The sequence below is a fragment of the Schistocerca americana genome, chromosome 4 (genome assembly GCF_021461395.2).
Source record: "Schistocerca americana isolate TAMUIC-IGC-003095 chromosome 4, iqSchAmer2.1, whole genome shotgun sequence".
In the NCBI taxonomy this organism is placed as follows: domain Eukaryota; kingdom Metazoa; phylum Arthropoda; class Insecta; order Orthoptera; family Acrididae; genus Schistocerca; species Schistocerca americana.
The window spans coordinates 370,969,646-370,994,790 of NC_060122.1; the positions used below are offsets into that span (position 1 = coordinate 370,969,646).

General features: G+C 38.9%; 2 protein-coding genes across 4 annotated transcripts in view; both read right to left on the reverse strand.

The window, feature by feature from the left end:
- Nucleotides 1-25,145, reverse strand: part of LOC124612286 (serine/threonine-protein kinase N) — a 311,276-nt gene that overhangs the window by 97,121 nt on the left and 189,010 nt on the right. For all 3 annotated transcript variants that reach the window (XM_047140393.1, XM_047140394.1, XM_047140392.1), the window contains exon 6: nt 299-600. In XM_047140393.1, coding sequence (XP_046996349.1) covers nt 299-600 — 302 coding nt within the window. The remainder of the gene's footprint in view (nt 1-298; nt 601-25,145) is intronic.
- On the reverse strand, nt 11,400-17,459 carry LOC124612287. Its single transcript, XM_047140395.1, has 2 exons — nt 15,708-17,459; nt 11,400-15,614 (listed from the first exon to the last, which is right to left on the reverse strand). Exons 1-2 carry the CDS (start codon nt 16,338-16,340, stop codon nt 14,073-14,075), a joined length of 2,175 nt encoding a protein of 724 aa, XP_046996351.1. The 5' UTR covers nt 16,341-17,459; the 3' UTR covers nt 11,400-14,072.

Consider the following 25,145-nt stretch of genomic DNA (forward strand, 5'->3'; position numbering starts at 1 on the left):
TCTGAAGACCTCCAGAATATAACCAACTAGAGACAAGTCATCCCATTTTTTGTAGTATCTGATAATTGGTCATGCTACACAATATTAGTATTTTGTGAAGAACAGTAAAACAATTAAATAGAATCTCTTGTTGGCAGAGAAACCAAAACAGAACTAAAAAAGATTGCAGAAATATTGTACACTGGATGAACGTGTTTCCACATGAAAATGTCCAGTGAAACCATATGCAAATAATAGTTAGCAAATGTTAATTACATTTTATCAATAAATGCATTGTGACATTGCAGAAACATTGTACCTGACTTCCAGTTTTCCAGTGACTGCAGCACAGCGCCCAAAAGATGGAGGAGAGGAAAATGATGCTGCTGGTGAAGCTGGAGACATTGGCTGACTCAGGCTAGGTCCTGGAGAAGGGCCTGGTCGCAGTGGTTGTAGGCTGGTGTAAGTTACAGGGACAGGTGAAGCTGCCTGTGCTGTCTGTAGTTCATGTTTCAGTTGTGCTGCTGCTGGAGAGTCAGGTGGCAATTCCTGTCTTCTCAGTTCCAGAGATTTTCGAAGCAAGTCCAATTTCCGTGAACTCTCCCATAAGCTTGCTTGTGCCTGGAAGTTATGGCAAACATTTCCAAAGGTGTAAATGTGATGCTCAACTGCCACATAGTAAAACATTTATTTGGATTAAATGCAACAGTAGGATTAAATGCAACAGTAGGAAGCACTAGCAGACAAATGGCATAAATAATATTCACATAGGTTATCAAAATTACCCATTAACTCAAACAACCAATGTTCTGAAATGGCAGTTTCAATTTGGTAAAATTATTACACACATAACTGTTAATCCTAGGTATCGGGTTCCTAAATCAATATCAAACTGTTGCATTGCTTACTGATGTACTTTCATTCTGGAAACTGCAATATATTTCCATCACAGCCTTAATTCTGCAAGAAAGTATGAATTAAAATAGTTACCAGGAGTAATGATACAACAAAAATAACCAGAAGAAAAGGAAAGGTGTGTGTGTGTGTGTGTGTGTGTGTGTGTGTGTGTGCGCGCGCGCGCGCATGCGCGTGGGGGGGGGGGGGGGTAGGGGGAGGAGGGGGGGGGGGGGGTAGATGGCTGAGAGTTTGTATTCATTTTGCTTCCTAACAAATTTAAATTTGATTATTTTGATTTCAAGGATTTTGCAATGACACCTGGTCTGTCTACTCTGCTATTACTCAAACTGCTCAATTTAAAATCTTGGTTGTAATACTACTAACGTATAATAATTCTAATCAAGTTTAATTTGCTAAAAGCCTTCCTTTACAGAAGATAGATGAACCCCTACACATAGTCACAGAAATGGGTATGAATAATGAGCACCTTTATATAGCATACATAACTTTTCTCATAGAAACTGGACAGAAGCCAACATCACACATTACCCTATTATCTAATATCTGCCATCTTCCGTCACTGTGGCAAGGAGAAGCCTGGTCACAGTTAATTATTTGCCACTTCAAATCACGCAGTGTTCCAGGGAAATAAAATATCTGTCCTTGACAGTGACAGAAGCTGTGATTCTGGACCTGCTTTCACCACAATTTTCTTTCAAATCCTACACAATTTGACACTCAGCATAATTCCATCTGCTACACTGGATTTGTATTTACAAAGGAGTGCATACATATTCCACATTATTCTCTCTAGAGGACACTGATTAAATCAGAGTAACTAAGGACTATCTCTTTATTATAATCTCACTGTACTGACCACAGTTCTGCATCAAATTAACTCACCAGTAAGGTGACATGAGCAGCAAAATAACAGGGCAACTAAAACTATCCCCTATCTAGACCCATCAATGTGTGTAATATGGAAACTAATGCAATATCAAAATCAAATAAAGTGTATTTTTACAAATGGGGTTAAAATCAATCTGGGCTTCTTAATGAGAAAACTAGGAGTCTGCTGCACTAACTCATGATTGGTAACTGCACCTGCCATTTCTAAACATACTTTACATGTCTATCTCCACATTCCATATCGTTTTCTTATATATATAACCACTTTGTAAATAAAGAAGCAGCAGTAGTATCTTGCCTGAATGGAACATGTCTTGTATCGAAAGGGGATACTAAACCTCACCACACAACAGTAAATACAGCACTAATTTGACATAAACTGGTCGCTGACCTTGTCCCTTTGTGCTGACCACACCATCTAGTGTTACAGAACTACATCTACATCTGTATTGTGTAACTCTAAGTAACCTGTGTCACAGAGGTAACTTTTTTTATAGAACTGTACACTAATGCTCATTTACACTCATAAATATTTCGAAAAATTATATTGATTATAAGCCTCTGTCACAGCTATTATCAGTCCAGAGGATTATTTCAGGAGATTTTTCACAGTACTGCACATATATTTCTTTCTTTGAGTGTACACAACTTCAGAATTCTCAGCGTCTCTTGAGAATCTCTCCACTGTGTCACAGTTCTTCTATGCAACGCTGAATCCCACTTTTTTTTTTAAGTACGATCTGACATGTATCCAACATATTTCACTCTGGAGTGAAGTGTACATTGCTGGAAAAACTTCTTACAGATTTAAATGGCATGTTGGAGAAGGATTCAGATGCAGACCTTAGTCTCTTGCCTCGTCCATAGACTTTGCTTGGCTTTTACCCCTGGAATAAGGAAATTTCAGTTCAACATCTCCACAACACAAAATCACTTGGTGCTGATAACAAGCCCTGACTGGGCACGGCTGACGGAAGAAATTGGTGACGTAAGTTCAAAGAAACCGTTTTTACAAATGACCACTAGATGGTACTGTTCAGATTACAACTGGTTTTGAAAATTCTTGTTTGTTACTGTTAAAACAATGGTGGCTGGAAACAGTACTCAGTTTCAAAATGGACTAACATAACACCACCATCTACCTTTCCTTTGCTCAACTTTTGCTAATTGATCATGTACACACATCAAAAAAAAGTTTTGTATCACCCCAGTACCCAGAACTTCTGAAAGTAGACGTTGACTGTGGATATTGTATCACAGACACAGTCCCTTTGAGTGTTCAGAGATGTCACTAAACCCGCCCAAAGATGTAAACAACCATGCATGACCAGCACCTATTGGACAAACGGGGTCCGACAGCCGATCTGTTCCAGTCATTCCAGCAGCAGGAAGGAGGTACACGGCTCGTGTTGTCTGTAGTTCAACCATGCCTAGATGGTCAATACCGCAGTTCAATTGCGTCCATATTTTTACTTTGTGCCAGGAAAGGCTCACAACAAGGAAGTGTCCAGGCGTCTTGGAGTGAACAAAAGCAATGTTGTTCGGACATGGAGGAGATACAGAGAGACAGAAACTGTCGATAACATGCCTCACTCAGGCCGCCCAAGGGCTACTGGAGTGGATGACTGCTACCTACGGATTATGACTCGGAAGAACCGTGACGGCAATGCCATCATGTTGAATAATGCTTTTTGTGCAGCCACAGGACATCATGTTACAACTCAAATTGTGCGCAATAGGCTGCACGATATGCAACTTCAGTCCCAACGTAAATGGCAAGGTCCATCTTTGCAACCACCGCATTATGCAGCACAGTACAGACCTGCCCAACAAATTGCTGAATGGACCACATAGGATTGGCATCACTTTCTCTTCAATGACAAGTGTCGCATATTCATTCAACCAGACAATCGTCGGAGACGTGTTTGGAGGCAACCCGGTCAGGCTGAACGCCTTAGACACACTGTCCTATGAGTGCAGCAAGGTGGAGGTTCCCTGCTGTTTTGGGGTGGCATTACATTTGGGGTGGCATACACCGCTGGTGCTCATGGAAGGCGCCGTAATGGCTGTACAATATGCGGATCCCATCCTCCGACATAGTGAAACCATATTGGTAGCATATTGGCGAGGCATTCGTCTTCGTAGACGACAATTCGCGCTATCATCATGCACATTTTGTGAATGACTTCCTTCAGGATAACGACATCGCTCGACTAGAGTGGCCAGAATGTTCTCCACACATGAACCCTATCAAACATGCCTGGGATAGATTGAAATAGGCCGTTTATGGACGTGTGACCCACCAACCACTCTGAGGGATCTATGCCGAATCGCTGTTGAGGAGTGGGACACACTGGACCCACAGTGCCTTGATGAACTTGTGGGTAATATGCGACGACGAATGCAGTCATGCATCAACACAAGAGGACGTGCTACTGGGTTTTGGAGGTACTGGTGTGTACAGCAATCTGGACCACCACCTCTGAGGGTTTCGCTTATGGTAGTACAACATTCATTGTGTGGTTTTCATGAGCAATAAAAACAGTGGAAATGACGTTTATGTTGATCTCTTTTCCAATTTTCTGTACAGGTTCCGGAACTCTCAGAATCAACGTGACGCAAAACCTTTTTCGATGTGTGTATTTGCTACGTGTAATTTTGTTACAGTCATCATTCCATCAGTGATAAATTTCTTGAAGTCGGCCAAAATCAGTTTTTGTTCCAAAGAACTTCAGTTCTGTGGGCAGTATGACTGAAGAGCATAGGCCTGTGACTCACAGTTGTACAGACACGTCCTCAGACATATCGAAGACTGCAATACATTTGATTTTACAAGAACATTTAGCTGCAAAGAATATGTTCCCAATGGATCCTGGATAATGTACAATTTGACTGCAGCTCAAAAACAGGCTAGTGTCAACTGGCATACAGAAACATTCAATAAATGCAACTGAGTAAATGCGTGTTTCCAGATGAACTGCAACAATAAAAAAGGGCTCCTAAATGAAGCATTTCACAGAAAATATTCGCTTGTTCCTTTAGCTACACTGGAAATAGTCAACTCTGTTGTAAGTTACCCACAAAATCGAGGAAACTACTGAAAATATTGCATCATTCTTCATTATGAAAATGCCACCTTTCACAAACAATGCCACATGATTTATTACTTTACAAGTACAAACACTGAACTTATATTTCATTGCCCGTGTTCACCTGATTTATCATCTAATGATTTCTGTATGTTCTCTTATGTCAAAAAAACTTGTGTGAATAGCAATATTCATCACCTAAGAAGCTGTTGATTCTTTTCAAAACTTTTTTTGGTGTACCAACATCAGAGAAGAATTTGTTCAAATGCTTGTAAAAACTTAAAACTTGATGATCATAATCTTAAATAACTTCTAGCAGAATATGTGAAAGGAGATTGCAGTCTCAGGAGTCTGGATGACAAAAAAGTGTTACTGAGACGTGCAACCTATGCGGCAAATCTTGAATCTTGCCTGCAGCTCTGTCGGAAAGAACATTGCCCATAAAAGACAACACTGAGAGTCTGAGTCCTCAAGTGGCACACAATTTGAATCAGTAAGTCACATGCTTCTCCTCATTATTGAACTTTCAACTGTAGATGGAGCTCATCACAAATAATTTTATTATAATGCACTGAAATTATCTGAAATTTGCCCTTCTCAATTTTTCTCCAAGATTTAATTAATTCACAGTGCAAACTGTATCTAAATCCCTTTACTATGATTCTAATTTCTGTTTTTGTAAATATAATACTAGTTTTATTTACTCATCTTTCATAATGTGTATGTTCTCATTTAACACTTAAGTAGTTGCTATTACACTGATTATACAGCTGACATTATTCTGCCCTTGCTGTAGGAAAAGTTAATTTTATTTTTATGCTTACTGATCAAATAATCACGTTTTTTTCACTATTTCCTCTTATTATTATGTCTGAACACCACTCAGGAAGCTCATAAAGAATTCTGATGTTATATTTTTTGTTGGCCTAAGCACAGCAGACAAACTGTGCTGATTTCAGTGAATCTGTAATGTATACTCAGAAAACGTGTCATTTTTTTGCCATCTGCAAATATATCTACTGGTATTGTCACTCATCATCTTGTTTCATTCCTGTACTGGATATGTATTTCTGAAGTTAGATTTTTACATGTAAGTGACAGAAGCTTACCGGCACCTGCTAAGTCTTCTAGTATAACGGTATTTATATCTTCTTGAGGTTTATCTTTACTCATGAATAACAGCTCCATTTAGTAAGGATCACATGTTGCATGTTCTGGTCCCTCTTACCGGCTTCCAACATCCAAGAAGCATTATCTACCAATCTGATACATTTTTATGTTGTTATAAGTAAATGAAACAACTTTTTTTTTCTTTTGTGGCATCCATCCCACACTAATTAAATATGATATCTGGTTCTATTATACAGGGTGACTCATACCTTCTGGATCAAATTGAAACAGGTGATATGAGTCCAAAACCGATGATATTAAGATAGGGAACCAATGGTCAGAAATGCATATTTCCATGTGTTATGGACACATACAGTGTACACTGTATAACAAGAATGTAGATCATAGTAGTTGTTTAAACCATTGAACACCAGTCTCAGTGCTTGCATGCAATGGTGCAATGAAGTTCTGCTGCACTGTCTCCAAGATCCCTGGAGTCTTTTGTACCAGGAGACTGGCAGTTTGGAACCAAGCAAGTGGATCTTCATTTGTTTCTAGGGGTTTTTCATACACCAATGTCTTGATGTTAACCCCAGAGGAAAACGTCTCTTTCCAATCCAATGATGAGGTGTTCGTCGTCATTAACATCAAAGTGGGCTGGTGCTATACCGTGTTGAAATCACATCCTTTCACAGACAAGAGGTACAGTCTCAAAGCACATCTTGCAGGAACATCAGGTAACCTGAAAAAGTTGAATGTGGAGGCAGCAAATAAAGTTCTATTACATGATATTGGAAAATGCTCATATATTGACAGAGAATCACTGCTAGTGGCCACCTATGTGGCTGGCATGGGGATGGTCCTCACTCCAGCTGCAGGTGTTTAACACATCATCAGCGAATGAGGCCTCATCCATGAACAAAACAAACTGTGCAAAGTTTGGCATTACAGCACTGTGATACAGGGCTGAAAATTCATTGGTTCCAGTACTTGCATACATTCTTTATTATATGGGTTTAATACATGTTCTACCAGTACCCTCCATGCAACATCCTATAAGTGTGCATTTCACAGGCAAATTGACAGGTGTTTATTGCTGGGTGATGCCCACACGATCCAATACCATCTCCTCAAAGAATGGTGTTGGACGTGTTTTTGGTGGGAACCTTGCCCAACGATCTGTGACAAGAATAATCTCATCTCTTGTAAGTTGGTATCCACAGAGATAAATTTCTTCCAATTAGGATTATGCACATTGGGAAAGCATTACCTGTACATTTAAGCTGCTTTACAGGTACTACATACTGCCACATTCTACATTAAATGCATGTCTGCCAACTCTTGCGATGAGCAATGTTCCATCTTTGACTATGTGTCAAGCACTGTACACAGTGACACACCTCACCATTGTACACTACTGTACACAGTAACACACATCACAAGCTGTCTGATGCAATGGACAAATGACGCAAGGGATAGTGGTGTTCATGCAGCACAGGTTAATGCACTGGTGTGAAGGATGGATTTGTCACCTAACACATGTGCTATGAGCTAAGTTGTTTTCGGTATGTTTGGTTGTCGAGAGAGTATGCTGTTTATCATTTTCAGCCTGTTCCAGTGCACAAATGACACCTGGGATCTTTGCGACAGTGCAGCAGAACCACATTCACCACTGCAATACATGTGTTGAGATTGACAGTCATTGCTTTCAACAATTACCATGAGTTATAATGTTGTCGTCGTTATGTGGTGCATGCTGTGTATCTCCATAACACAATAAATATGCATTTCTGACAACTAGCTCCCTATCGCAATATAATCATATGTGGACCTGCTACCATCTGTTTCAATTTGACCTAAAAGGTTTGATACACCCTGTAGTTTCCATTTAAAAATTTTGTACAATACTAGGCACTCCCAAGCAGTCACTATTGTAAGACCCTCTGCTACTGACACAAACAGGTAGTATCTGGTTATATAAGCAGTCAGCATTTTTTTCACTAAACAGAAATGATTGTTTTGATATTATGTTTGTGCCTGTGTTAAGCACAAACCATTCCTCTTCCTGTTTTGTTTCTTTGCCTTTACAGTTAACTTTGACTAAATATAATTATTGTAATCATAATATAGGTACAATATTTCGTGGTGAACACCTGTAGATAATTACACATTAATAGAAATCAGATGTACACTACTTGTGCAGCTTGAAACTCCTTTTTGATTAATTTACATTTCTTGGATGCCTGCTCATTGCATGGCAATCTAGGAGAAAAAAAACAATAAGAAACTAGATTAGAGGATGCTGCAACCAAAATAACACTAACAACCCAACCTATTTACTATCTGTTGATATAAATAAACGGCATGAACACAAAAGCAACCACGTGAAACTAATTTGGAAGGAGAATGGACAGCTCTCAGTGAAGATATCAGTGGATCAAGTCAAAAAAAGCCAGTCGCATTCGTGAAGTTTTAAAGATCACTGCGTGTGCATCTATTGGCGACTCCACTTAGAGCCAAAGGTATTCATGTCAATATGACAATTTTATTCAATTGCAGATGTGTCAACATAATTTTTGAGAATAAACTTTTCTTTGGAAGCAAAGGGGTAGCAGGAATACCACAAAACAATGTTGTCAAAAAAAAGCCTGTGGTGTTTTCTGTATTCTAAACACTTCAGTGTATGCTATTTTCCTCACTGCTCTGAGTCTTTGTACCATCATTCCTTTAAAAATAAATTTCATACAGTAATCACCAGAAAAAGTTAGGTATTTATACAGTGATAAGTGCACAGGTTTTTTTCTTCTTTTTTTCACATTTCCCTTTCACTTCAATGTAGCATACAACAACATACAGCAGAGTCTTAATAGAGCATCAAGTTCAATACACAGAAGGTTCCAAAATTTATGTTTCCACTCTTTGAATTTTAGTGATGCGAGGAAGAATAAGTATGAGCTTGCTACCTCTCACAACATCACAGCCATAACTGTGCAAAATGACTTACTGGCAACAACAACAGCACCTCTACAGCACTACAAAGCGTATTGTCAAATAAGCAGTAATTTCAACTGCAACAGGACTATATTTACAGGCAATCACAACCACATCTCTCTCTGTATCCAGTGTCTATGGCTTTGTGACATACACAATGTCATTCTAATTGCAAAATACAAAGACCTAATGTGATTAATTGTTGATATGTGGATATACTGGTGTGTACGCACGGCTTCAAGATCTTTCATGCTCGCACTAAAATTTTATGAGGCGAATGTGAATAATGGGTGCAAAATTGTTGCAAACTGTAACTACAAGGTCAAAACATAACTAACATCCTAAAACACAGGTGTGCAAGCACACATGCATGCACACAACTACAAAAATCAAGTGCATTGCCAGACTGAAAACTTACTGGGGAAAAAAAAGGTGGGGGGGGGGGGGGGGGATTAAAATCATACAGCAGACAGCAGTAGCTGCCCAATAGTTGGGCTGGAATGAAAAGGAAGAGTCAGCCATTTCGCAATACACTAACACTTCCATCATAAAAGATTATGCTGAAGTCCAGACAATTCACAAAACTTCAAAACCTGTACCTCACTTGTCTCATCGTCAGCTAAAATAAACGGAAGATTCCCCCCGAAATTCCATTGAATGGTATGAAATCTAGATGCATAGGTGGACACACAATTAGCTAAATATTAGTTTGACAAATGTTTCACCTGTGAGGGACTCTATAGCTTGGTGATAAGATGGAGTGCCCTTTCTTACTGTTAAAAGCAGTTTTCATTTCAGCTGGTTGGGCAAACTATTAGTATTGTTCACCTATATCACAAGGATGTCTGTTTGCAACTCCATATTAAACATTTGCTCAACCACACTACACACCATTAGAATTCTACTTTTGTGTCAAACAGAATGGACACAGAGTACACTACCAAATGAAGGTTACAGATGCCATGAAATACGTGGTTATACATATTAGCTGATTCCATTCTCTTCAACATCATAAATGCTCTTTAAAAATTTATTATACATTGGGTAGTGCTGTGTCTTTTAATAAGTTCATGCTTTCTATATTTGACTATCTATGTTCAAAATCATACAAAATTTATTTTTGTATGGGCTTAAAAGTTCAGGGAGAAGTCAGTCTTGTAACCTGCTGGAAAGAGGATATTTCTACGAGACCTATCTTTTAACGAAAAATTCTTGAACTCCATAGTACACAGAATCTTGCTTAATGATACTGGAATACATTCTAATACACTATTTTTGTAGTTGTCTATTATAGCTCTTTCGTTCCAAAGCTGTCTCATCAAATGACCTACTATCACAGTTTATCTTGAGTGCTTGGGTGTTGGTGATTGCAGGCAGCCCAGCCAAATCACTAACATGTTTTCTGGTTATTAGAGTCAGGAGACAAAAGAAGTTATAGCTCATCAACTGCAGTTCTCGCATGTGTATGTACATAAATACAATTATGGTGTGGTAAGTGTACTAGAAACATATGTTTCATCTCAATGATCACTTACCTTCCTGAAGCACTGATCTTCTTGAGACCCTGGTGACTTTTCCTAGAGATATGTACTTCATCATGTATATGCAGTCTTGTCAAAATGCCCTCACATTATCACAAGTAACTCCATCAATGTGTTCAATAGTAGTTGCGTAACTATACTTCTGACATATTGCAATAGGTAACTGGTGGCTCTGATCACCATCTTTATATATGCATGTGCCTAGCAGAGCTCACCAATGTGTCCAATGATTTAAGGAATGAAAGTAATGTGAGCACTGTTACATTCTGAGAATTATTCTCCCCCCACCCCTCCCCAACATAACTAACAATTTCATATGATAATTAATTTAGAAGAGCTCTAGGTAATACTACTAAGAAATGTTTTCTACTTTGATGTAGTGGATAGTGTTGTTGTTAATTTATTAATACGAGTTCAATTAAAAGTAAATATTAATGTACTACACTGTTAGACGTCCTGCAGAATTCTCAATGACGAATACGACAATAATAATGTTTCAAAAAGCAACAAAACTTGTTTATGGGTAAAATATCATGGTTCTGTACCAAATTTTATTGCACTTGCATACTATGATTCTGTGTGTATCAGTTACAAACAATAGCTTATAATTTCTTTGTTCTGAAAAAACAAACATGACTCTCACTTGGCATAGTTTATCTACTCATATGAATACACCCATATAATCAGTAAATATACAGTCGCTTAAAACTTCAAAACATGTCAGTCAAATACAGCATAAGCATATACTGTTCACAAGTCAACAATGTGAATAAAATTTACAGTATCATGAGAGAAGGCCATACCGATATAATTTGTAAGTACATAAACACCTCATATGAAAAATTACATATTATCCTGAATTAATTTTTACATACAGAGAAACTTGAGTAGAGTGGATACTGAATTTATTGAGCTCAGACAGTAAATACACAAGACATGACATTTCAAAATTTTGTTGAAATAATGAAGCACAGTATGTTAACAGCTGGCAGAATTATGTAAATTTAGATTACATTAGAGTCTGCAGACCAAACTGCAGTCCAAACATTGGACTGTCAAAGGTGAAAGTGCACAGAAACAAGAAGAAACATGTTTCTTGTGGGAAAAAGACATGGCAAGTGTTTCTGAAACTTTCAATGTAACCAACTTGATTGACTACATCAAAAGTCTATAGTAATGACTGGCTGTTATATGGAGCATTGGTGAACTGTTTCCATGACGCTTAAGATTACTGAGCACAACAACATTATCACACTGGAACAATGTGCCTAATAACACATAGGACATTGTGATTGTAAATGAGCACAAGCTGAGTTTCAAAACAATTCCACCACTAACTGTTATCACCTGACTTGATCCCATGTACCTTTTTCTGTTTCCTACTTACTGGTAATGATGACTGATGATGATGATGATGATGATGATGATGATAAAAGAAAGACTTTTTATTGAATTAAGTCAGTATCTGTCCTACTAACAAGTACTAATCAGAGTTCAAAAGCCCCTTTTTTTCCTTGAGAAAATTAAAAAGCTGTTAACTTGTTGGTCCAAACGCATTGGGCACCAGAAGGATTACAATTAAAAAATGAATAGCCATAAAGTCTACTTATTAACTACATAACAAGTGACAGGCAAATCCAGACCAAGAAACATCGAAAATTTAACACCTACACACCCTGTGCATTAATAAATAATAACATACCAGTACTGGTCCCTACACAACAACTAACAAGTTGATAGTTGAAATGACCTCATAAAAAGCATATAAAAATAGGAAAAATACAACAGACACATGGAAAAACAACTAATGACAAATGAAATAACCTGTTGTTAATACTTTTTTTGAGAGGGGGTGGGGGTTACTCAGAACAGCTGTTACAGAAATTGACAAAAGGCAAACAGCTAACAGTAATGAAACAGTACAATCTACACAGACTCCTATAATAATTGTAACATGATATCACAAGGAAAGTTGAGAGGAATTACTTTTGAGTGTAGTAGATGTTGTGATTAGTCAACTATATACACAATGTAACAGACTGGTTGATCTTATAAGAACAGCATAAGTAGAATTCTGAGACTTGCCACTGAAATGAAAGTGGGGCACATATTTGAGCCCTAAAACTATAGTTCACAGTCTGAAAGACTACATTTCCTCCAAACATCTTCATGCAATTCAAAGTATACATTAAGGAATTTAAATGCAACACTAAGACAAGAGCAGAATTAGAAAAATGATCTGCCAGCTGTATAATACAGGTATAGAGGGGAAAAAATGTCTAGATGAACTTCATGAAAAATGTAGCAGATTATAGTTCCGAAATCACAGATAACTGTGACAGGAAATAACACCTCATGCACAAATGATAAACGAAGTTGAAAGTCATAACGTCAATTGCACTGTCAGCACCATAGCAGCATTAACTGACAATGAACAAAATCATGTAGGACAAGTATGTTAGGTAAAATCAATTACTGGGGTATAAATGTGTGGAAAAGGAGTCAATAAGAAAAATGCAAAGCTGACCACCATTCACTGGCTGGTTTGCTGGAGTGTCTAATTAGCTGAAAGACGCATTTTTTGTATTCAGAAATGCATTTAATAACCAACTATAAAAATGAAAAATACAACAAGGAAGATCATCAGTGAGAAACAACTGGCAATGCTTCTTTTTGTGCAGTGGTAAAATTCATTAGCACCTACATTTCCAGCACAAGTTTCTTGAGAGAATGTGATAGTTCAGCAAAGACAAAACTGCAAAATTTCAAACAAGAAATTGAGCCAGAATGAATTCTGTCAGCAATGACAGAAGAAAATAAAAAGTATCTCCTCAAATGTTTTCTTGCTTAAAAGTTGCCTATAAATAAAATGTTCTTCAATTTGAATCCACTCAGTATTAACAGAATTTTAGCAGCAACAAGGTATATTCAATTATTTCTGCACTACATCAATGATACATGTACCTGAGAACATAGAGAACATGTCAGACTATGAGCAAACAGTGCAAACACAGGGCAATAGTACCTTCCCCACATAAACATATTTGTGGTTTTCAGTTTATCAATACTTCCCATTCTTTATCTACAAATTTTCTAGTTCGCAGTTCACTGATACACGATTCAACAGAACCAGATGTTGAAACATATTTTCACAGCACAAATTTTCAAACCAAAAATTTGCCATTTTTTCCATTTATCATATTTCCAGGCCTCATACATGAAGTAACATTCCAGTTTCTTATTATTAGACATAATTACGTGGAGCGTTCTTGGCTCTGTAAGTGTGATCTTCTTTACATACAATGAGACTCAATATAGCCTAAATCTGTGTACAACATAAATGCAAAATACCACATAATGTGAAACGAATATACAGTTATTCTAACAAATTTTGTCATTTTCTCAAATTTCAACTACCCTTCAATATCATAAGAATAACAAGCAGCTGATAATGCACATAATGTTGTCACTCACACTGCCACAGTTTAATAAAACTATGTATCCATTTCATAAACACAATAAAAATTATAACAACCTAATTGCTTCACTTACTACATCAAACAGGTGTACCGTCTGATTCACTAGCGTCAGTGATAGTATTCGACTTGACACTTTCAGTCTCTGAGTACTTTTTATTGTCAGTTGCAAACTTTGTATCATGCATATTTTGAGCATTACACTCATTGGGCTGTCCTGTCTCTGGATGAAAGTTTATATCACCCACAGACCTTGCCCTCCCACAGTGTAAAGTGGCTTCATAAAAGCTACGGCAATGTGCACAAGAACAGTAAGGGTTTTTTGAAGGCCCTATATGATTGCCTGGTTTCTTTAGTGTACCAACAATAGTACCAAATTTCTGAGCTTTTGACAACTGATCAGTACCTGTACCTTGAACAGAAGTGAAAGGTGACACAACACTAGACTCTACTTTTAATGGAGGAGGTGAAGGAGGCTTGGACCCAAATGGACCTATTGCAATACGACGGGCAAACCTGTTTACAGATGGAGGACCAGAATCACTTAAACTCCCAGCATCACAAATCAGGTGATTAATCCTCATTGGCAAAGTAAGTGATTTAATATCTGCACCTTCACTAGGTGTTGTAGATTTTGCTACTTTTTTAACTGTATTTTCTCTTCGGAGAGATGTTCCAGAACAGCCTCTTCCAATAAAGCTCCATGCATCACCAGTGTCATCATCATCATCGTCATCATCATCATTGTCTTCATCTTCCTCTGAATCATCCGAATGCTGTGATTTCCACAAGGGAAATGTCCCTTTTCCTAAATGTCTGTATAAGAACTCCTTAAATTTTTGTTGTTGATGCAGACGTTTCTTTTCAATATCATGTGGTTGCTGAGCACTCCCTTCATCTGCCCATGCCATGGCCTTCTCCTTTATGCGAATTCGATCTGTCATATCAGCATATTCAAAACTATCACTCTGTGTCAAATAGGGGTCAAATTTGTTTACAAAACTTGAGCTGCTCACAGCTGCAGAATCAAGTTCAGTAGAAACGTCCTTCCAGGAAGTTGACATAACTGAGTCCTTGTCATCACACGAAATAGCACAACTCGATATTGTTGACCATGATGGGTCTCTTACTGTACTAGATTGCTCACTTACCAAACCAGATGCACTCTCTTTTAGAGAAGTGTATGAGCTAAGCCTGGATGGGTACTGACTACTGAGAACATCATCACTCTCATAACCCTTTGGTTCCAAACAATAGTTGACGTTGGACTTTTCTTTTAGACTTTCACTTCTTCTGGGTACCTGCTTCAAACCTTTTGGTAAAGAGAATTTACCCATTTTTGTGTGCATCACTCGAAGTTGTTCTGACTCAAAAACTGTCTGTGGTGACGATTCATCTGTTGTGTCAGCTTCTGATGATGCACTGGCATCAGCGTCTTCTGATCCAGTACAGTACACATCAATGTGCACAGTACGAGGTTTCCCTTGGCACTGCTTATCACAGTCAACATCTGGCGTGGAAGACCGGCTGCTTGTTCCTTGAGAAACTTCAGAGTACCTTCTTTGCAGCAAAGGAGATTTTCCACTTAGTCTTGCAGGTGACCTTGACAACCTCTTTGACAGCTGTTCAAAACATGTCATCATTATATATCATTTCAAATCAAAAAATTACAAAAACCATATAAAAATCATATCATATCAAGGAATGTTAATTACCTTTTTCTTCTGTAGTGGCATGTCTGGAACTTGAAGATTTTCAGGTACAACATTATGTCCTGTGTCAGTCTGTGAAGCAGCATCTTGGCGTTCCTTATTAGCAGACCGTTCTGGTACTCTTGTGCAAAAATGTGTAGTAAATGTACTACTTTTCCTGTTATGACAATCTGGCACCTGATTAATGTTGCATATTTCACAATTTTCTGGTATTGTGGAGAACCCTGACGTGTATGGTGGTCTCGCATGGTAACAAGCACGATCACCACAATGGTAATGAAAAGATTGCAATTTTTCCCCTGGATTTGCCAATACAATGCTACAAGTGCTTTTACAGCGTCTGTCATATGGATGCTGAGATGCTTTTGCTGACTGGGGTCCACCACTAGACTGTCTGCTAACATCATGTTGTGATGACCGTGGTGGTGTAGTTGTGAATAAAATGTTTCCACGCTGAAATCCATAACAAGGACGCAAAGTTGTAGATGCACTGCTCGTAGTGGTTGGTTTTTGCCATGAACAGTCCATAGACACATTGCTTCCAGAGAGCTGAGCAGTTGGAGTTTGTGCTCCATGAGAAAATGTGACTTCAGCATGAACTGACCACTCTTGCAGTACTTTGGGTGTACTCTGCATATTGAGTGAGATCCATTACACTACACTTTTGACTGTTTCAATGCATTTTGCATTACTACATCATGATCAAATGGACATTTTCTCCAATTTCTTTCACCAGACATTTAACTGCAACATTTGCAGCAATATTTTTCTGGTAACAAAGTAAGAAAATAAATTACAGAAAAATGTCAACTCCCACTAGTATGTATAAAAACTGGTGAAAAGCTTATTGCTCCCTCATTTTATAACTGAGAAGGTGCAGAAATAGTGTGATAAATACACTATTCTCTGAGCTGGCTGACTGTGTTCAGTTTCAACAAAATAACAAATTTTTCAACAAACAAGGTCAATGAATGTGACAGCTGTGCCTCCAGAAAATTTTCAAGATGGGCAAAGACGAAGTGTTGTTTTGAAACAGTTGGAGTCAATAAGATTGCACATACACCTATCAAAAATTGCCTTAGATGAAACACATACACTGTAGAACACTCATCAGTTTCACATATGAGAGCCGCCAATAGTAAGGATTGCAATCACAACACAACATACTTTCATTATCTTCAAACAGAAATATTTAACTGTTCACGATCACTAGCAACAAAAATGTATCACAATAACCGTCACAACATAATAACACAAAGAGAGGGCAACAGCATCAGAGATCCTGATAGCCAACAGAGTTAAATATCGTCCACTGACATATCCTCATTCAGAAATCACACTGCAATGGCCACAGAAAACATTATTATACACGAAGTATGCTTTAATGGCGACCATGCGGAAGAGTTCAAGTTTGTTTTGATGTGTTGCGCGGTGGCATGACCAGAGGAAGCAGCTGGCCGTATCCCTGCATCTGTGTGCAAGTCCCCCACGAAAGTGCCAGCTGGCGCCATGTCAAAAACTCCAAGCTGTAAGCCAACTACCGTAGTTTACGGTTTGAGTATCTGCCTCCGGCTACATCAGCAGCGATGTTTTAAAAGAATACCAACGAAAAATGTAGAAACGGCTTCCTCATTTTTCGAGGCTACAGCGTAAAGGTGTCGGGCCGCGGCTTAGATGCGAGCGTCGATACTACGGGAGATTGAGGGCGGCAGCCCCCTCGACTTTTGGCTGGTTACTGCCGCTACCGCCTGCCGCTATTTCTAGACTGCCGCCCGCCCACAGACAGCCTCCAGGCACTGGCAAGTCTGCCCGCACAAGCGCAGTTACAAAACCGCATGCGCTTCGCTAGCACGCGCGCCCCTCTTCCACTGTAAAGAGCGGTGGCGACGACCAAATTTGGCCAGATATTAAAAACGCGCCGTCGCCCTCGTTCATATTAATGATTTTTCTTCATCCTCTAGGCCAGGTGACGCTAATCAGTTTTCGGATTGGTGCTTTTAACAAGACTTCTCACCGGCAAAAAATCTCTCTTGAAATTGCGATGGTTGCCTACGACTGGCCAGCGACTTAGTAATTCTATTACTGATGAGGCGAACAAGCCAAGGACCATCACCCGAGGTAACTTCGCTTAGTAGAAGACGGGTCAAAATAAGCGAACACGTGTCTGGGCCTACCTGTAGATACTCGAACGTTTCTGAAAAAAACGAAGGTCAAAGTTTTCGAGGTACTATATATGCATTTTTCGGTGCGATATCGTCAGAAGTTATGGTGCCTCAGTGGTTAGCATCGCCGCTTCTTAATTTTGAGCACCGTGTTCGAATCCTGTTTTTTTTTTTTCTTACTTTATTTCAATTGTTTTCGTTTATCTTTCATTTATCTGCCCATGTTCGTAGGAGGTTACTACCCGAACATTTCTTATCAAATTAAGAGGGTACAAGAGTGTTGTATTAACTGTAAAATTAGAAATGGTTTCACACGAAGTGTCACAAATTTATTACATAATATATGAGTGTATGGCATGTTGAGAGGTTACAATCGCTTTAAATTCTCATATCAATTCTTATATTTTATTCATATGTTTATTCTTCAGGAAGATTTGGTGCTTCCCCTTGGATGATACCGAGCGTAGAAACATTCAAAACATACACATTCCTAACACCACGAGCATCGCGCGAAGGTAGATTTGCCACGGGGACATATGTTTGTATGGATCTCATTCGGAAAACGTAGCCCGCATCTCGTGGTCGTGCGGTAGCGTTCTCGCTTCCCACGCCCGGGTTCCCGGGTTCGATTCCCGGCGGGGTCAGGGATTTTCTCTGCCACGTGATGGCTGGGTGTTGTGTGATGTCCTTAAGTTAGTTAGGTTTAAGTAGTTCTAAGTTCTAGGGGACTGATGACCATAGATGTTAAGTCCCATAGTGCTCAGAGCCTCGGAAAACGTCTTTAACACTACTGAAGATTTCGCGCCTTGGCAATGGTTTCGTGGCAAACCATGCATGACGGATCACATTGCTGATCGTGAATCAGGATACGCTACAGGAATTTCACCGAAAACAATTTCAAATAATTTTCTTTTTAAATTCATTCATCTGACATACAATTACTAGACGAATAAGGACAACTTTATACCGACATATACTGGAAAACATTCGTGCAGTAATCTTCTACAGACATGAGTATATAAATGAAAAATAAAATCAATAATCGGGTTTCGAACTCTGTGCCACCATTCTGTTCGAGGACACAGCGCGGTACAAGCCACATGAAGTACCCGGAAAGTATCTCGAAAACTTTGAGTGTCTTTTTTCCAGAAACGATCGACTACGTATGTATAAGCCGAGACATGTTTTCGCTTACCTTGACCTCTCTTCCACTGAGCGAAGTTGCTGGGAAATCGGTTGTGGCATTTGCCGAGTTCCCTCGTAAGTTACATTGGTCTGGGTGTCACATATTTACATCACAATAAATCGTGAGGAAGGTGCAGAGATCTTCAAAAAACGGAACACTTCTAATGCTCTTGTATTTCAATCACTACATCACTACATCACTAAGACCAAAACATTCAAAACATACACATTCCTAACACCACGAGCATCGCGCGAAGGTAGATTTGCCACGGGGACATATGTTTGTATGGATCTCATTCGGAAAACGTAGCCCGCATCTCGTGGTCGTGCGGTAGCGTTCTCGCTTCCCACGCCCGGGTTCCCGGGTTCGATTCCCGGCGGGGTCAGGGATTTTCTCTGCCACGTGATGGCTGGGTGTTGTGTGATGTCCTTAAGTTAGTTAGGTTTAAGTAGTTCTAAGTTCTAGGGGACTGATGACCATAGATGTTAAGTCCCATAGTGCTCAGAGCCTCGGAAAACGTCTTTAACACTACTGAAGATTTCGCGCCTTGGCAATGGTTTCGTGGCAAACCATGCATGACGGATCACATTGCTGATCGTGAATCAGGATACGCTACAGGAATTTCACCGAAAACAATTTCAAATAATTTTCTTTTTAAATTCATTCATCTGACATACAATTACTAGACGAATAAGGACAACTTTATACCGACATATACTGGAAAACATTCGTGCAGTAATCTTCTACAGACATGAGTATATAAATGAAAAATAAAATCAATAATCGGGTTTCGAACTCTGTGCCACCATTCTGTTCGAGGACACAGCGCGGTACAAGCCACATGAAGTACCCGGAAAGTATCTCGAAAACTTTGAGTGTCTTTTTTCCAGAAACGATCGACTACGTATGTATAAGCCGAGACATGTTTTCGCTTACCTTGACCTCTCTTCCACTGAGCGAAGTTGCTGGGAAATCGGGTTGTGGCACTTGCCGAGTTCCCTCGTAAGTTACATTGGTCTGGGTGTCACATATTTACATCACAATAAATCGTGAGGAAGGTGCAGAGATCTTCAAAAAACGGAACACTTCTAATGCTCTTGTATTTCAATCACTACATCACTAAGACCAAAACAGCTTCACTACCTCTTACTCCATATAGTTTCAAAATACATCGCTTGCACACTTCCATTGTTTGTATCTGCATCTTAATGGAAAGTAAAGGTTTTCACCCGTTTATGATAAGGCGGCATAAAAGCGGTCACAATTTCGGACTAGATTAGTATGGACAGGAAGAACGCCTTCCGGAGGAAATGTCATGGCATGTTCTTGTGAGACTTACGACAATCTGAATCTGGATTGTACGGTGGAATTTGAACCTCGAATCCTCCTGAATTAACAGTCTACTGTGCCACTTTGCTTAAGGGGCTCCGGAAAGGCTCAAAAATCATGAAAAGTTCAATTTTTACTTTTTTGCGTTTTCTGAATCTGCAGACTATTACCTTTTAATAGACATATAATTTATTCAATTCCGAAGACTGCCACTATTTTTAAATTTTTTTTGAAATGTGTTCTACATGGGCGTGACCCACTGTGGCGCTGTTAAACTGCTGTCAAATGGTGTTATTATTAACGTCCGTGTTCATCAGGTGCATTTTAGTGATGTGAGATAAAGTATGTGTTGTGGCTAACCTTTGATGGTTCAATATATATCGCTGGTGTGATTGTCGATTGTTTCGTGTTTATTTACTCTGTCGTTATCTCGAAAATATTCGTAATTAATTCTGTTTCTTGAGTCTCTGTTTTGTTGAAGTATAATAATGAGTAAAAGTAAAGTTATTAGAAATCCTCTGGAGGTTTTTAAGAAAAGGAGAAATGTTGGAAAGCCAAAGGTATGTGTTATTACCGTAAACAATAAATACGATAACCAAGTGAGTGAACCTAACCTCTCAAGTACACCTGCCCATAGCAGTCAAAGTGGGAAAGAAAATACTTCACAGGAGAAGCTTGGTTCAATGAGTGAAAACTATGAATGTTTTATGGGCGAATCGGATATGAAGGAAATATTTGATATGTCGGTTCTCAAAGGAATTTTTTCAAACTGTGTAAGATGTATTCATTGTAGTGAAGTTGGTCTGGAACTCCCCATAATAAAGCACGTAGGACTTGCTAGTGAAATACAACTGAAATGTGATAAGTGTTCATACATGACCACCTTTTGGAACAGTGTTGCAGTAACTGCAACAGAAGAAAATGGTAGCAAAATCTACGAACACAACAACGAGCGATGCTTGCTTTAGACAAGGAACGCCTTCGGGCTGCAGACAGGGCTGTAAAGAGTCTAGAAATACAAGCAAGAGTAAACAGGAGGAGGAACAAGAGGAAGCTGGAGGAGGAGTTTGCAGAGGATGGAGATAATCCATCCTATGGACCTGGAATGCACTAAAAAGTTAATCCAATCTTTGTCGCTCGATTCCCAAAACTTTTATTTTCTCATACTAATTACATGTTTTCTAAGGATCTTCCAAACATATTTGTTTCAAACTTTCAGTAAATGTTACACAGTACCTTCTGCATAATTTAACACAGCCTTTTTCCAAAAAACTGTATATTTTTTAATATATAAATAAAAAATTGCAAAAAAATGTTGTGAATTTTCATTACAATTGAAAAAAAAATCATCTTTAATAACTGAACTAAAATTTTGTAAAATCCCTGTGTTACGTTGTAACCCATATTCCAATAAATAATCTGTAAAAAGTTCAACTTCCTACCTCAAATACTGTGTGAGGAAAGATGTAATTTATAAGCGTTATTTTAACATTGCAAGTATAGGGCGTTCCGGAGCCCCTTAAGAGGGGCACAAATAACATCCTAGATATTAAATGAAGAAGTTGGTTGTCAAGTGTTCCTATTGCTGGAGAGAGATCTACTAAATTTTGAGGAACAGCGGAAATTATCAAAATGTATAGCTGGCCACTAAGTTTTGATACATAGAAATGCAAAACTGCGGAATTATAAAGCAAACAGGTGAAGAACTACGACTTTTCAATACTAGTCAGACATGAAGGAGGGAAAAGAAAACAGAGTATCTCCAATAAACAGAAGCAACAACAATAAACAATATCGACAAGGGACCCATACAGTTGCATAATGAAAATAGTAGTACACTTGGTTGTCCTGGGAACTACAGTACACATGCAAAGAAACTGCATGCGAAGTAATTGTTTGTTACTGGTCCTAAGAAGAAATATTTACTTCTTTGTCATATTCAGTTCGGTAGAGCCATGTAGCAATGTGGGTGTAACGTCATTCAGTAAAACTATACTATTTGGTGCGATGAGGTCGTTCAGTCTGGGCAAGTGAAGTTCTTTCGTTTTGCTCAAAATTATCGACCGAAAGCTGGCAAGAGTAATTAACTGATCATCCAAAGTAAGAGTGTAATCAACAAGAGTACAAAGTAATATACTTCCATGTTTGAAAAAGTAGCAAACAGGCAAGCATGACATACGTAGTGTGTACAGACTTATTATTCCTTAGTCGCAATTAATGTGTCAGCGGCAGAAACTTGCGATGCACATGTCCGACTGATCAATGGTCACTTTAATCTGTAGCCTGGCTTTCGGGATTTATTAGTAGCAACATCTACGATAAGTAGCAGGAATAAATGACTCTCACTTTCGTTTCCATGAAGTGGAATACTACATTACCACACACAACTATTTCCACGTGTGTCCTTCACAATCAGCAAAACGACTATTACAGCAGGCGATCATCGGCTGAGAGATACGTTCCATCGTTCCCGACAGTGCTGCACAGAGAAATCACGCTCAGTATTCTGCAATGACCCGAATTCTATAGTGAATTAATTTCTTAGATTCACGACTCATAAGTGGATACAAAACAGGCAGGCATAATTTTCACTGCACAACTGAATCTCAAGACTTTCCTGCTTCATGGCTACTTACTGTCAGTGAATCGGCGGAAGTGTTATCTTGGTAGAGTATTTTGCGTTATTGCGTATTATATGTTCTTACATTCAGATCGAAGAACATAAATAAGATAAAGCAATAGCAGACAGCGCTTTCTAGCGGCACGTAGGAAACTACTCGTTGCCAGCAAGTGTTGAATTTTATAAAACACAACAGATTATGTGACAAGACTAATCCTCACTTAGCTGAGGGTTAGGCCTTCCTTCCGTAGCTGCATCAATTACTTCGGCTAAAAAGCACAGCATGTGACTTTTAAATATGTCATTTGTTCTCTGCATCACCGCGAAGCTGTTAACCGTGACGCTGTCAAATATTTTAAAAAATGAAATAAATTACACACATACTTGAGTTACGATTCCTAAGAAACTGGTTTTTCTGTGGACGACCAGAGAGGGAGAAAGGCGTTTTGGATCAACAGTCTATTTGACTAGAATTTTTTCCTAAACTGCTCCGATAATGCAGGGAACAGATGACTAATTAAATGAGTACAACCAGTGCAATGTTGTTTTATGGATAACTATTTCAGCACAATACTTATTTACATGAATAAAAATGCCAAAACCATCTCGATAACGGAAACGCCATTAGCCTGTTTTATAAACAACAGAACTTCATGCCTAATTTTCAAACGACTTGGAAAAGTCAGAATTTCTTAAGGTAGCCGAGGGTTTCTCATCCTGCTGTTCTATGTGCTCTCCAATGAGGAACTTCAGACTTAGGCAGTAATCGTTTAAATTTCGAATACGTACCTTTAATTGCAAAATAAGGATTATGTTTTGTACTTTCTCAAGCCTCTAGTGCATAACAGTTTAAGAAATTAGGCACGAGATCTCTTATGAAGTCTGTCGTTAATAACTGCCTAGAATAGGATAGCAGTGGAGATCATAAACCTAAGGCTTGAGAGAATAATGACAACTATTTACGCAAGAAAGCGGTAGCTTATGTACATAAAAATATTCAGCTACCTCCCTAATGAACACAGGTACTCGAAGGATCTGGGCTTGGATGAGGGGGAAGAGGCAAGTAGTGTTAGTTTCGCGTTGAATGACGAAATAATTTTGGGGTTCACGACAAACGGCTCTGGGTGCACTTCCATTTGGTCAATATAGTTACAGCACAGAAACGCTATGAGAAATATGTCTGAAAAGGCCGCGCACACAATAACGGTTAGGGAGGGGGGTCTTGGTGCATGGTTCCTATTTGAGTTAGGAACATGGGGGTGAGAAGTTTTTGGTTTAGCCTGGACAAGCGCCTATTCCTATAGCCAGTCGAACATCTTTCTTACTTTAGTTATGTTGCAGTACATTAAACAAGGTTTGATGATGATGATTGGTTAGTGGGATGTACAACTGCGCGGTCATCATCAGCGCCCGTACAAAGTCCCAATTTGTTCACGGTCCAATTTTTACACATTCCAATGTAGCCACTGTCACGAATAATGACGATGAGGATGAAGGGATGAGGCCATCCTCGTCAAAAAACACCCAGTACCCGGACAGAGAGAATCGAACGCGTAATCCAGAGGCAGCAACGCCTGCCACTAGGCCACGAGCTGCGGACTAAACAAGATTTTAACGACGAATCGGTGATTGTGCCCGGGCAAATTTTGCAAATCTATTAATTTCTTTTGCAAAAAATTTCAATTGGGCTAAAATTAATATTAAGCTTTTACGAACAAAAAAAGAACACGTTTTTCTGGGAGCTTATTGAAGAGAGCCACTTCTGTAAGTTAAACTTTTACGAATCGGTACAAACTTTGCAGGAAGGTAGATAAATGGAAAAGTCAAAACGAATTTTTATCCAATAATCTTTATCCGTCATCTAAATAAAGTCGAGCTAACTGAACGGAACGCGCGGAAACTTTTAAAATGGGTCAAGTAAGTAAAAAACCCCCACTCGTCCTGACAACGGCGACACATCGTGGTGTAGAATCGAGCGAATATGAGACAGAATGGGTCAGTTTGAACTTTCAGGTGGGTAATTTATTGCAGCACACTCACGTTAAGATTAATGAAGGCGTAAGTGATGATATCAAAGAAACGACAAAGAGTGCCTTTAATCGAGTTCGAACAGGTGGTTGCATTATTTACACTACTGATCGCAG